We start from the raw sequence: 15127 nt of genomic DNA, 5'->3' as shown, positions 1-15127 counted from the left end.
GCTGCGGGACTCGCGGGCACTGCGCATGCGCGCGCATGCGAGCCTCCGGAGGTGCCAGATCTGGACTATTAAAACAAGCTCGATTCTCCTGGAAAAAAAGTTCTAAACAAGCACAAGACCTAGCAGAAGAGCCCGAAACAAGGCCGACCCCACACAAAGACGAGACTGGGTTAGAAAGGAAAAGAGTAAAAGAACAACCATTCAGCGTGCATCACATTGGATTTAGCACGCCTCAGTCGTTCATGCGCCAAATCCCTGCCAGGGGCCGCCACGAATATGTTTTGTATCCGATTCTTCGTGGTGGCCCCTGGGGGGTTTGGTGGCCCTGTGCAGGTGCACAGCTTGCACATGCCTAAGGCCGCCCCTGCATAGGGAATCCTGATATAATTGAGTAGTCTCCAAGGGTCTACAGAAACATTGCTGCCACAATTGAAATATTTTTTTTTATACGGTACTTATATTAAGTTACTTATATTGGCATTTTTGAAAACTGATTTAATGATATTTGGTGTGAGATGCCATTGATCCTAACCCTTGAGGGATTATTTCGCGGCCACAAGGTTTATTAGAGAACTGAAGAAGTTGAGGATAAGGGATTAGTCGAGCGTTTGGATATTATTACTCCCCATTTCCTGAATATAGATTTCCTCATACATGAATGGGGCCTGATTTATAACCTGGTGAACAGCCCGTTGTCCCAGAAGGGCGATTAAATAAATTACTCCGCCGCCATGCGCATAAAGTGATCCTCTAAAGTTGTCTTGTCTCACCGTTTAGAAGCGCACAGTGAAATTCTGGGATGTAAGGTCAGCAATTAATATTAGAATACATTTAGTAAATTACATACGTTGAAGTGCAAAGCTCATAAAATATAAGTGAAAATATATATTTTTTTAAAGCTGGCAACCCAATTTATACCCTCCACGCTATTGAGAGACAAAATCATCCAAGGAGGGCATGAAGGACATTTGGGCCAAACCATTGCTAAAAGGAAAATACACTGTTCATTGGTGGCCCAGTATGGATGCAGATATTATTCAGGCTGTCAGGAGATGTGTAATATGTTCCACCAGTGCTTTAAATGCCTAAAACCCAAAACGGCTCAGCTTCGGCGCATCAAATTACCTGATGGACCATGATAAAAATTAGCTGTTGATTTTATTGGTCATTTCAGTATTCTCACAGAGAGGTACAAGTATGTTATTGAAGTAGATGATTTTAGCAAATGGTGGGTGGTTGGGTGTATTGAAGAACCCAACACCAAATCAGTCTTTCAGTTTTTCAAGAAACGTTTTCTTAGAGAAGGTTTTCCGAGTAAGTTTGTGTCTGAGAGTGGCATTCAATAAATGTCCAAGGAGCTAGAATATTTTTTGACCAAATGTAGTATCACTCACAAAATTATTGCACTGTGTCACTCTCAAGCTAATGGATTGATAGAGAAAATGAATTAAACATTGGTTGCGTTTGTACAGTTGGCAATACAAAAACAGGGTTGATGTATGCCATGCAGTTGAGAGTATGTAAACTGCAAAAATTATATAAAAAGGTCTCATCGTCTTATTAGAGGACAGCTCACATGCTGGCCTCTCTGTGCCCCATATGTTGGAAGGGACAGCACAGTGGTGGATCAAAGCACATAGTGAGAAATTCAACTTTTTCCAGATCTACTTTATGAACAGTACCCCGTTGGGAAGTGGATTCTGCCATAAGCATTCCATCAATTCTAAATGATGTCAGGTTACTCTCATATCGTTAGTATGGCTGTGCAAGATGATAGGTTTGTCCATTCACACAGAGGCAGTAGAGGTCTGAGGCAAACTTACAGGCCTCACTGCAATCACAGAAGGCATATGCTTACCTTCTTCTGCATGATGACGTTCTGTCTGCCAGGAGAAGTATGGAAGGATAATTTTAACCCATTACATGAATCGTCTTGCCCAGGATTATTTCCAGAATTTGAGGATCAAATTTTCTAACTAGGGCCCAGATGTACTAATAGTTTGTGTTGTGGTTGTGCCATTTTTTTTTGGCATAGCCATGACACAAAATGTTAGTCCAAATTTAAAAAGCCATGCAAGGGCCAATTTGCATCTCCATATGTGAATATGTCAAAATTAAAGTAACGCAGTGCCTTGTGCTGTGTTGTGGTATACTTCATCGGATAGGCATTACTTGGATAGAGCAAGGGTATACCCATTCATCCATCCATATACTTTGATTCCTAAAGGCATTAAACCTGGGTTTGTGCCAAAATGGTGTACCTACCAGAGAAACGCATAAAGAGGAGAAATACCTTTATGTCTCCTACTTATTTCCTCTTTCGATGGTGCTGCATTCGGCAGTGCACATAGAAGAGGAATATATCTCTATGGATTGTTTTTGTGGAAGATGTTTTGCCTTCCTGCACAAAAATAAACATACCCATAACGCAGGTGCCCATGCACCATGATCTAAGGATGCCTGCTTTGGTGCTATGCTGCATGAAGAACTCCTGTGTTTTGATAGAGCAGAAGTGAGCCATATCTTTCTTGATAGGGCGCATTTATGCTTTCTCACTTTCATGCACCATAGTGCAGCAAGTTGCCTTGCTGTGTTGCATTGTGTGAAAGGTTAGTAAATATCGGCCTTGGTTTGCTGGGCTTTTTTTCACGTCTCTGCTAGAAAAACTGTATTCAGGAAGATCCCTGCTTCAAGCAGCATCATGCTGGTGACTTGCAAAGGTCCTGGCTCACGTGAAAGTGGATTCCTGTAGGTGGGTGGATAGATCTCAAGGGTTCTGTGAAGATACGTGGGGCCTGACCTGTTTTCCTCGAGGAATTATTTTCTGATCTGTATGGTATTGCTACGGTGGGTCAAAACCTTTGTGTTTATGGAGTTGTACCAAAACAATTTGCCAAGAGAGCCGAGAACTGTGGCGCTCACAAGGCAATGTCTGAAGTTTGACACAACTTTGAAATTTTCTAGGACCTTTTTTACAGCATCCTCCTCACTCATCGGAGAGCGTTGTGCATCATATGAGGGTAATTAACCTGAGGACTTGCAAATATGCATGAGCAACCTAGCCTTTAAGGTGGAAGTATACAAAAAATGCACACAGTCATATTGTACCGCTGCACTGGAGATCTTAGAATTTTGCCACTGTGAAAATTGCACTTCCAGAGTACACCAGGTAGTTATTTTGTCCACTAAACAATCAAGCAAATATCAAACAAAAAATTGAAATTGCTCATTCTTCGAGGTTTCTGGAAAGTGCAACTATCATCCTGTAGTTATTTTGCATTGCTGCCAAGGCAGAGGTGGAGATTTCTTTGCTTTTTTGGTCTTGCTTCAGCAGCTCTTTATCAAAACACCTATAACAACTCTGTGATATCGTCTGTTAGATACAGTATGAAATATAGGGTTTGTTCTATGTCCTTTGGGACAATGCAATTTATACGATTGTCTCTTCAGTGCTTCTTTGACTTCTTGAATCATGAAGTCCCCTCCTCCCCAGTTTAGCTGACACCTATCTAATGAACCTTTTAAATTAATTAAAATGTATGTCAAATAAAAAATTAGCTTTGTTCTTATAAATGACATGGTTAGAAGGAATGTAAGTGCGATGCCCAATACTACAGTTTAAAAGTAGTGCTCACGGAAACACTGGAGAACCAGAAAGGCGGCAAACCTAGGCACTAGTGATGCAAATGTTACCTCGGTACAGTAATGCTTTTCAAGTCGTTGGCTCTCCTTTTGCTTTTGGCATGTCAGCGACACAACAGAGATGATGGTGTCATTGTTGTTCTCTTGTGAGGAAGTCCACATCACAGCAGCAGTTGTTTGGCTCAATATGTTGACTGCCACATTCTGGGCTTTTTCAGTCAGTTCTTCAAACCATTCTCCTGTAGGACCTAGAAAATACATAGGGCATGACATGTTAGAGTATGTTCTCCAGTCCACACCCTCAAATGTCCTGTGGTTCAATCATACCTTTTTTTAATACAGTCTTCTGTGCAGTTGTCAATTTATGTAACGTTGCCAATTGCCTTTGAAAATGTATATGTAGCATTGATCCCACTTCTGATGTTGGGATTTTATCCTTCTTCATTTACATTTTTGCTCACATTAGCAACAAATACAACATCCTTGTGCTCTTTCATTAAATAGCTATTGCCTATGATTGTATAGAATTTGGTAAAAAGTTATATCTTAAAAATGTTGCTATTAACTAAGGTAGCTCATATCATTTATTCCATGCTTGTGCTCATTTAGAGTCGCTTTTTTCACAACACCTCATAACACAAATTGTGTTATATTGCTTGATGATCATGATTTTACCAACAAAAAAAACTAGAATGAAATGGGGAATGCTATACAGATACTTTGAGCGAGATTTACTAAGCCTTTGTGTTGTCCTGGCATCTCGAAAGGTGACGCAGGGACAACTTCAGTAAGATTTACAAATCCACTCAAGGAGCTATTTGCACCAACTTGTGTGACTTTGCAAGGAAATGTAAGGCAATGCAATGGCTTGCACTTGTTTACGTTACATTTTGAGCTTTTATGCCTTCCATGGGTGGAGCGCGGGTGTTTCCCATGCATCCACCCATAGATTTGATGTAATTCCAGGTTTACAAAGGTTTGTAAACGGAGAATTGCATCAAATCGGTACACCTCCCAGAGAATGTCTTTACGAGGGTAAAATCTTTTTTACTCCTTGTAATGTCCACTGTCTGTGCGTGATACATTCTACATCATGCATAGAAAGAGGAAAATGCCTCTTTGGATGCTTCCCAGGTGCGATTTTCAGAGTATTAGTGAATGCTTGGTGTAGGGTCCCAGAACTCACACACTTTTGTTGGCATCACAGCAGGGGAAACGGTTTGACACTACACCACAGTCCAGTCTCACAGGCTTTCACATCAACATCGGGCACCACAATGAGGAGAGAAGAGAGACAAGAAAGGTGCTATCAGCAGGGAATCCAGTGTCATCTTCACTCTCTCCTTATGTGCCACACTTCACTTGGTATCATGGTCTTGCATGATCTGCGCAGTAGTTACACGCATTGAACCCTTCACAGTCTCTCTAGCACAAACCTCAGAACAGCAACACACTGGAGAGCTGCACTCAGACTCTGGGCTGAAATAAGACTGATTCTCTTCATTCTTGGCCGTTTGCCTCCTGGTCTTCTTTAGTTTACAGGATCAACAAAGTAATTACATCAGTTCTGGAGTATTTGAGCTACTCCATAAGAGGGACCACCAAAGTATCCTAACAGGGCCACCATACTAGGAACCCAAAGCGTGAAGCACTGCTTCTTTTATTACTGTGAGTCTAAATTGCAGCTCTGCTGCAAGACCGGCCCCCGTGACAAAAATGGCCCCCACAGCTCCAAAACCGGCCCCACCCTTCCAGCCTCCTGGGGAAATGCCAGATGCCTGCTATGGCCAGTCTGACCATGTATCCCAACTCTGCACTCGGGCCTTTCTTTGCGAAGTGTACAGAGGTATTCCAGGTAAAAGGAGAATGCTACTCTGATTTTGCAGATTGGAATCCGATGACGTGTTTCCAGTCAGTGGATCTTGCTGGGTCTTTCTTCGTGAGCACAGTTGCACACATTGTTCGGGAGATGGGAAGGCAGTCTATTTCTTTGTGTTGCTTTGGCCATGTTTTTAGACTCTGTGTATTGTGCAGATTTCTCACACCAAAAGCAGATAACCTGTTGGAAGTGGCTGCTCCCAGGGATTGTGAAAGCAAAGGATCCTTTCTGCTTCATTCAAATGTACATTAGCTCAGACCAGGCATTATTACTTGGCTTTGCAATGGCAATTGCAGGGAGTGGTGGGAAAGAGGAGGGCGGCATAAGTGAACAAGCCTGGAAGGGAGAAGACGGCCTCAACTCTAACTCTATCAATAACCCAACTATAGGGTCTACAAACTTAAAGGGAGGACACATCTTTGGTGTATTACTCCTGGTATATGCCTATGCACTTCATGCACATAGCACTTTCACACAATGGTTTCAGGAAGCCCAGTCCTGACGCTTTTGGAAGTTTTTTAAATGCACAATTTGGGTGACAAATTATTTTTGAATATTTATGATTTTTATGACGAACCTAGCATTAACCAATGAATTATTAATGCTGCACTTGAAATAATTTTTGCTAGAGATTTAGAAGTGTGTTTATTAACTTAGTTTAGTTGTGTCACATTTAAACAAGGACAACATTTTCATTAATATGGATACTGTTTTGTTGTTGTATTCATCTTGCTTTTGCTCATTCATACTCCCAATCAATGTCCCCCTTCATTTCTTCTCTCCCCACAGTCTTTGCAGAGTGCAGGACACTATTATTTAACTGTTCATTTTCCTTAGAAAGCACATATTGTGGATTGAGCTTTTTACATGTACTGAATATTGCAATCCCAAGGATATTTCCGCGATCGTTCCCGTGTGGGTCTGTTAGAAACACACTGGTGTATAGGTCTTCATTTAAAAAATGAATTATCTATATGCAATGCCCAGGGTAATTTGTTGCTAAAAATCATGCTTCAGTACTTGTAATATGAAACGTCTTCTACCCTTGTCTGCTTAACTGACCATATATCTGTGCTCCTTTCTACCGAACAATTTTTGTTTTAGTGAAGTTAATCTTTAATTCGTTTATTTGACAATAATTATTAAAGTCTTCTAGAATTTGCGGCAACCTAGTTGGGGGTATATTCACATGAACGTGTGATAACTACTGCAACAGTAGCTTAACGCAACTCTAAACATCGCAGCCTATCGCTGGAAAATTACGCCGGGCCAACCAAGTATTCACAACGCAGCGGTAGCATCCGATAGTCACCAAATAACGTGTCAAATGTCAGCGTTAAAATCAAAGCCACACCGCAAAAATGCGAAACGCGAACGCAAAAAATCATGAGATGAGGCCAATCGCGGTACAAAAATTAGCGAAAATCAGCCACAGGCCTGCAAATCCCACGCATCGGGTTGGAAAATGCACTATAAAAGAAAGGAAAAAAAACCACCAAAACCAATTCAAACTGCGTAGCACCAAGGATGCACCCGGACCGAGTGCAGAGGACAAGCCGAACTCCACAGCCCCACGGAGGACCAGCATTGAACCCCGTGTTCGGGGAAGGGCAAGTAGAAGAGGAAGAGGAAGACGGGGTTCAGTCCGCAGGAAGACCGGATCATCGTCACGGAGGTGATAGAACACCATCAACAACTGTTCGGCACCTCCACTGCGGCATTGGCAACCCAAACGGAAATATGGCAGGCCATCGTCACCAACGTCAATGCAGTCGGAGTGTTGAGGACGTCAATGGAGGAGGTCAAGATGTGCTGGCATGATGTGAAAAGGCAGACCAAACAGAAACTCGCCGCCAACAGGAAGGCAGCAACGGCGATTGGAGGTGGGAGTCCTGCGACACAGGAGGATCTGGATGAGCTGGAGGAAATGGTGGCCACAGTCAGCAGTGTGGAGACGGTGGCAGGATTTGGGGGCCTGGACACAGCTCGATACGACCTGACCCAACAGCAACAGGGTGAGTAACGACCAGGGACTGAGGGTACGGGGGAGATGGGCACAATGGCACACATGCACAATTATGTGTAGCACACTGCACACCCACAATAATCATAGAACATGTCCCTGATAGGCTTGGCACACTGCAGCACACATAGAAACACCAAGTAGGCCCCCGTCCACAATGTGCACAAAGGGGCCCCCCTCCTTATCACCAATATCACAATCTACCCATGCACATGTACTGAATCCAGCAAAGCAGCGGCTCTGTGAGCCACACTGACTATGCAAGTGTCACTGCATGCCCGATAGCATGGCAGCAGCCAAAAATCATGACATGGCCCTCGATTCGACATGGAGGTGGACCAGTGCGGATCACATCCGTAAAGGAGCAGGTCACACTCTGACATATCCACGTGCACCCACAACCCATGCCATACAATACAATCAGCAGATGAACAATGCACCAGGCCACAAAATCTGTCCGAGAGAGCACATCTGACCGAAGTCAAAAACAATTCAGCCCCGAAAAGCACACAATTCAAAGGCACCCCACCTCAAAGGGAGAAGGGTACACGAAATAAGAGCTGCAGGGGCAACTCGCCCACAATGCAGCACACACACATAGCAATCACAGAAGATCAGCAATGATGGCAATGTGGTACAAAGTGCAACACCAACACCACAGGACAGAGCTCACAACAGGTTCCGCTCGTGCATAGTAACTGTCCACTCACATCTGTCATTGCCTGACACTGTGTGATGATAATGTATGGGTACTACCAAACATCCGTCAAGTAGTCGAAAAACACACTGACAGCCATCAAATAGCCAGCTCCACCAAAACAGTCACAATGTACATTGGCATGCAGTCTGAATGTAAACATCTGCAAATCTTCAACATACATGTGAAACTCTGTTAACCTGCATCTCCCCTTTACATTGCAGAGGGACAAATAACACCTCCTGCAGAGCACACCACACTTCTCCTCATTGATGATGAAGAGGACAACCTGCACATATGCCCAGACACCCTCCAACGGATAATTGACAGCCTCTGCACCCCATCCCCGGGACAGGGCAGGCCAGCTGCCTCGAGGTGACCCCACCACCTGCACAGACCACACAGCAGGAAACACACACCACCACAGCTGTCTCCCAGTACCCCCGACCAATACATGGAATCCCAACAGCGTGTGTGGGGTTGCCAGGTGGAGCTGGCTGAACAGCTGCGGGTGGGTTTCGAGCTCGTGGCAGCCAAACTCGATGCCATACGTGGGTGTCTGAGTCCCATCAGGGACCACGTACAGTCCCTATCGGAAACCCTCTGTAGGCAACATGCTCCACCATAGACCTTGGCTGACCTCTCTGGGGCCATTAATCGGATACAAGAACTGTCTGGGCAGACAGGCACCAGCGATGACAGCACAGAATTGGCACAGATGCGGAGGTCAATGGAGACCATGGAGCAGATGCAGGCTGGAAGTATGGCTGCCACGGCTGGACACCAGTAGCTGGGAACTTCAATGCCCTGCAGTTTATCATCTTGCTATTGCTGCCACTGAGCCTGTCCCAGATGACTGCAGCGGGAACATCGACACACACAGCTCCGATCCCTGAAGTGTCAGAGGCACACAGTGATGCAGCCCCATCACCTTCGCAGTCTGATGTGTCAGTGGCACACATAGATGCAGCCATTACCCCGCCACACACACCTGACACACCGGACACAGAACCCGTATCAGGGGAGTAAGATGGGGATGGTAATTACTGCGTGAGGAAGGAGGCAGTAGTATCCATCACCGCCATATGGTCTGTCCCTACCTGGTTCTGACCTATGCATCATGCCCTGGGATGATACCTCCCACTGACCCCCGGAACAATCTGTGACATTCACCTAGACCCCGACACGGACTGCCAAATCTTCACTGCTGGACAATCACTTAGCAACCCTGCTGCGGACTGCACTCCCCCTCTTCCTACTCACTTCTTAATTCTCAAAGGACTCTGGTTGGCCCACCACTGGGCTTCCATGTAATGTGGGCTTGGATGGCCATGTACAGCTCCAGCTCCGTCAATCACCTGAATGTGAATAAAACATTCTAAATCACACAGGTGTGTCATGACTATATTCACTCACGTATGGAAGTATGGCTGGATGTAGGGACAATGATTGCACATGAAGGTACACCCTGGTAACTGACATCTATATTCATGTGTGTCCTGAGACACACTGCCAATTGGATGACTGTGTAGGTGAGTACTAGCTGTGTCCCCATTGCACATCAATTACAATCTCACAACCCCCCAACGTAGGCACACGTCCATGTATTGAATAGGGCTGTGTGTAGGAATGACCAAATCGTTAGCAAGCCAGAAGTGGTGTCCTACATCACATGTGACAACCAAACTTCACGTCGCATACCTACCCACACACATCTGTGTGGACACGTCCTGTTACAATTCATAACATTGCTCCCCATGGTCTGAGTTTGGACACCATACTCACATTGCTGAAGTCACATAAGTGCACAGGTCGGCCAGCAACTATCCCAAAACAATGTCTGGCTCACAAAGGTGGAGCTCGCAAAAGGGAGCCACCCCCATTGTACATGCGCCGGTCAGACCTTCCCTGCGTAGGGACGATGCTCATTGTGGCACACGAGTGGACAATCTAATCAAGACTCATCACAGTTAGACACCAGTGGAGTTGCATAGACTTTATTGGCATGTGCGTGTCAGTACGGACGAGGCAACGGCCACAACAAGCAGGGACATGCTTAAGACACTTAAACGCAGCATGGGAACATGTCGAGGTTCAGAAAATGGGGAGGCAAAAATGGACGACAATCATCACGGATGGCCACGGTCTCAGCCCACCTTGCCGTGCTGGACGAGTCATGTGTTATTTGGCGTCTGGCCATTGCCCCATGTGAGGAGGCACAACTCACTGCCCATGGCATCTGCATAGTGCTCTGCCACCGGAGTGCGCCGATTGTCTGCTCTGCTGACAGTCATCAGGTGAAAGGGTCCAACAGGTTCACATGTCGTGCTACATTGCCAATTGTGTACACTCCCCCTGCAGTGTGTCCGAATTGGTAACGTTGCCAAACGACGCTGTGTTGCTCCGACCATGGACCTGCATCACCTTGCACAGGTGTGTGTACACATGCGTAGTTCCACACACATGCATCCAGAGCCCTGACGAAGGCAGACATGTCCTCTGTTGTGGTGGGATATGTGAGTATTCCCCACGATGCAACAAGTTGTTGGGACCTTTGCTGTGGGTGACAATCCAATGTGGCTGCAGGAATGTAGTTACTCATCCATGAATGCCCGTGCAGCTTCATGTGCAATGTGTTCCAATAGTACGTCGTTGTCGTGTTCAAGGAACACCAGGGCGAGCCAATCCATTAACTGGTCCGGGCAGGTGTGTTCAGCCCATGCCGTTTCACCAATCCGCAACACAGCCCAATAGGGGAGCTCCTCGATTTGGTCACTGAACACGAGGAATTGTGCTATCTCCAATGCACAACTGCCAATACATACGTAGTATGTCAAGGCATCCCATGCACGGCTGTCTCGGTTACACTCCTGTTCGTGATCCAACAGGGGACGCAGATACAAGTCATAGTCCAATTAATCTACGGTTGTGTTGGATAGGCAGACATCCATGGGACACTCGAATGTGCAGAACCAGGGCTGGATGCAGGTGACGTAGGCAAGGAGGAAGCTCAGCCGGTAACTGATCCGCAGCACTGCCAGCGGCAGTGCGCCCAGTAAATGCAGCATACTTTCACGGTACTGTTCCATGTGACAGGGGTTGTGCATGGGCCCGGGATGGCCTGCCATTGCATTGGTGCGTCTTGTGGAACCGGCACTCTTCTGAACTGCGGCAGTTGTGTGGAGGATATGCCACAGCTCTGAGCAATGATTCCAATGTGTGTGCAATGTTGGGGAGAATGGGTTGCTGTTTCCGTGAGTGTCAAGGGCATCCCATGCGGGGGTACCTCAGGCAGGGGCTTCTGTGTGTGTGGTGTGGATAAGTTGGATAGTTAATTTGCGCAATGCGTGGTGTGGGAGTCGTCCCCATCTACCATGGCATCTCTCTCAGGGTGTTACAGCCACGTTCTGGCCCAAGGTCAGAGGTGCAGGTGTCCTCCCGCCTTCTGCATTGGAACAAAGGAGCTTTCATACCTAATGTTTGTCTGACTACTACTTGCGATTTCGGAATGTGGTGTGGCTTTGGCGCTGAGATTGAGACAAGGCTTTGGGCTCATGGTGTACAGATGGCGATACACACACACACACACATGTTGGCATGTGGAGCCAGGTGCCCGAGAGGCCTTCCACTGCTTGTGCAATCTCACTCCATATCTCTTCCTCGCTCTCTCCCTCCCTCTCTTTCCTTTGTTGGGCGCATGGCACACCTTCTTCTCTTGCATTTTGTCTTCCAGGCTGTGTCCTACAAATTTTCCAGTGAGGACCCACTAGGACTCATCCGAATGGTTGTTTTGGCTTTTGTATGAATGGTATTTTGTGTTGGTGATTGCATTGCTGTATGACTGATTCTCCATTTTCTGGCCACGCAGGTATTTTGATTTTCCTGCTTGTGCGACATCAGGCAAAATCTTTTGTTTTGGGATTCGTAGTGTTGGTGTGCAGTTTCTTTCTCCGGGGTTGAAGGGTCCAGGGGGTGTGTTGTCGGTGGGTGTTGTGGCCCTCTTGGGTGTCCGTGCTGCATTGGCAGTTGCTCAGGGTCATCTGTTGTTCTTCATGTGTGGCTCTGGGCTGTGCTCCTTTGTCTGGTGCAGGTTGTGGTCCGCGCCTTATCGCATGTTTTGTGTTCTTATCGAAAATCTGGCTGGTTGTTGAGAATGTTGCGGAGTGATGTTGGTGCTGCTTTTTGCTCGGGAATGCCTACTCTGCATCTCATTAGCGATAGTTGCTGGGGTCATCCGTGGCAATGTTTGTTGTGGATGCTACCGCCGGAAAAGTGGTGCTGTAGGCTCTTTGCACCGGCTTGTGAATGGGGCCGTACATTTCTCACGACTTTGGCTGCGCTAAAGTGCCGTTAAATCAGAGATAGCTCCTTGAGAATATGGCCCTTGGCGTCTTGCCTATTACCACTAAACTATCCACACAGTGTAAAGACTTACCCTTCTTTTTGGTGAGGAAAGGATGAGAGTTTGATAAGATTCTGGGAAGTGTAGCTAGATACAGGACAGATAGAGTTGGAGCCAGCACAATCCATTCCCTCTGCTGATTTTCCAAGATAAAGTACCTTGTGCATCTAATTCAACCCTTGCCCAGTTATTTCTATGCAAACAGTAGAACTCTTGGAATTTGTAGAGCTTTGTTTTGGAGTCTACAATATCTCATGATCGACTAGGTCAAATCCAGCCCAAAAAGTGCCAAAACAACAATACAAGGATCCCCACACTTTCAGTGGATTTCCGCGTTATTGCCCACAGACTGAAACAATGATCTTGGGTTGTATGGCCTTCTTTAAAGTCTTTAAAGTTCAACTGGAATTGGATTTTCCTCAATATGATTGAGACTTATTTTGGTATGTATCTTTGTCCCTACATTGGTTAAACTAATCAAGCGGTATTTCTTTGGGTCATTATGTTCATCCTTTTTTTAAATAAGTTTTATATTTGCACCTTTTAATTTTTGGGAGAATCTCTTCATCAGGTAAGTGGGTACAATGCCCTATATAAAAATGTTGGCTATAATTAAATGTTAGATTTTGTTTTCTAAATGTTTGTATTAGGTTTATCCATATGTCACAAAGCATGAGGTATAATGAGCTGAATAAACATAAAGGTATCCCTCTGCTTAAAGGGAAAAATACAGGAGGGTTTTACGTCCATACCACAACTATAAACCACCTCAACAGAAGGTGGGAAAAAGGAAAAATTATTATTGTTTATATGTAGCCCTCATCCACTCTAATAGTGGCATGCTTCATCTTCGGGTTCACCCTGGCCCCTAAAAGCCAGGGTGGACTCAACTGTGTTCCAGAGAGCTCTTATCGGGGTACATAACGTGTATATAAAGATTTCTCATCCACACCTAAGGTATCCCTTTATTAGTGGAGTGTGTGGGTCGGATTAGGATGAACTATTTAAGGTGCCAAAAGGATACTATGGTCCTATGACCCTTATAGTGCCTCCACTACTGGTCGTTCAAGGTCCTGGGCATTTGTCAGGGTAGATTTGGTTTTCTAGTACTCCCCCGGTGACATTTTTTTTGTCCTAAAGAAATGTCATGTGGCATGCACACTAAATTATAGACATGTAGAATTAGTAAATACTTGCCAGTCCAACGGTACCCCACCATTTGGTATATTAAACCCCTCGGGCAGGAGGAGGTTGGCACACAAACCGGGGCAAGCAGACCATATTAGGTACTATGGACGGTAGGGACCCTTGACAATAATTTGACTACAGAGACAACCTCAAAACACTTAGAACAGATGAAAAATTGCTCCCACCTACAGGGTGCAGCATGTTCTGCCTCCAGCCTCCAACAATGATGTAGTGGGTACCCAGAGTGTGCTCCAGGGCACCCACCCTTTACTGGTCAGGCCCTGGAACATGGGGTGCCCGGGGCCAACTATCGGCCTAAGGAGGGGGGGCTGCATGTCCCCTCCCTATTGTTAATATGACTGGCTCCAGGACATGGGGCCCCTGGTGCCAGATATTGGCCGGGAGGGGGATGCATGACTCCTCCCCATTTACAATATGGCTGGGCCTAAGGAGATGGGGTCCCGTGGCCAAAGTCGACCCGGAGAGTCCCCATAAATTAAGCAGTGTGTCCCGGGTGATGTTGTTCCTGGGGCCAAATATGGCCCTGTGAGAGGGGCTATGAACCCCCTTCTCTAAAAAAGATTGGGGCAGGCCCTGAGGGAGGTGTACACAGGGGCTGAAATTGGTCCGGGGTGGGGTTCTGCATGCCCCCTCCTGGGTTGGCTGTAAGTGGGGGGTTGGCTGAAGGCCATGTGCAATATGGGGTTAGCTGCATGAAGAGGGTTGGTGTGGGTTGGCTGCATGTAGGGGGGGTTTGACCATAAGGTAACTATAACTCGCGCTGTCGCCATGTACTGCTAATTAACCCACATATTACATCACTCATGATGACATCATTGATCATATCACTGCAACATTTACTGAACCTAACTATAAGGTCCCTGTAAACTTTGTTTTTTTGTCAGTCAATATGTAAAGGAATGCTTGGTAAAGGCATATGCATGGTAAAAATGTGCATGGTAAAGGCATGCTTGGTAAAGGTGAATGCATGGCAATAGACCCATTGTAAAGGCATGCATAGTTCCATCATACAGCCATACTCCACCCATTCTTCTGTTACCATACATCTAACAGTGCAAGTTTGCCAAAAATGTCCTGTACTGACTGGATACCAGAACTTAGAGGCAACATTAGAAGTAATTACCAATACCATTCCCTACTAATTAGTCTTATAATATTGTGCTTTATCCCACTTAATCACTGTCTTATATTCTTTCTTTAATGCCTAAAATGTACTTTCGTCCACCTGACAACACTGCGGAAAAGGAACTGCCCGACTTTAGGTCGGCGGTTCTG

At 45.8% G+C, this 15127-nt stretch overlaps 1 protein-coding gene across 6 annotated transcripts in view; it reads right to left on the bottom strand.

Moving 5' to 3' along the window:
- PTPRO (protein tyrosine phosphatase receptor type O) overlaps window positions 1–15127 on the bottom strand; it is a 922864-nt gene that overhangs the window by 298631 nt on the left and 609106 nt on the right. For all 6 annotated transcript variants that reach the window (XM_085652640.1, XM_085652641.1, XM_085652636.1 and 3 more), the window contains exon 7: window positions 3694–3890. In XM_085652640.1, the coding sequence (XP_085508766.1) occupies window positions 3694–3890 (197 nt within the window). The remainder of the gene's footprint in view (window positions 1–3693; window positions 3891–15127) is intronic.

The sequence above is a fragment of the Triturus cristatus genome, chromosome 4_1 (assembly GCF_964204655.1).
Source record: "Triturus cristatus chromosome 4_1, aTriCri1.1, whole genome shotgun sequence".
Lineage (NCBI taxonomy): Eukaryota > Metazoa > Chordata > Amphibia > Caudata > Salamandridae > Triturus > Triturus cristatus.
This window is presented reverse-complemented; position numbering and strand designations above follow the sequence as displayed.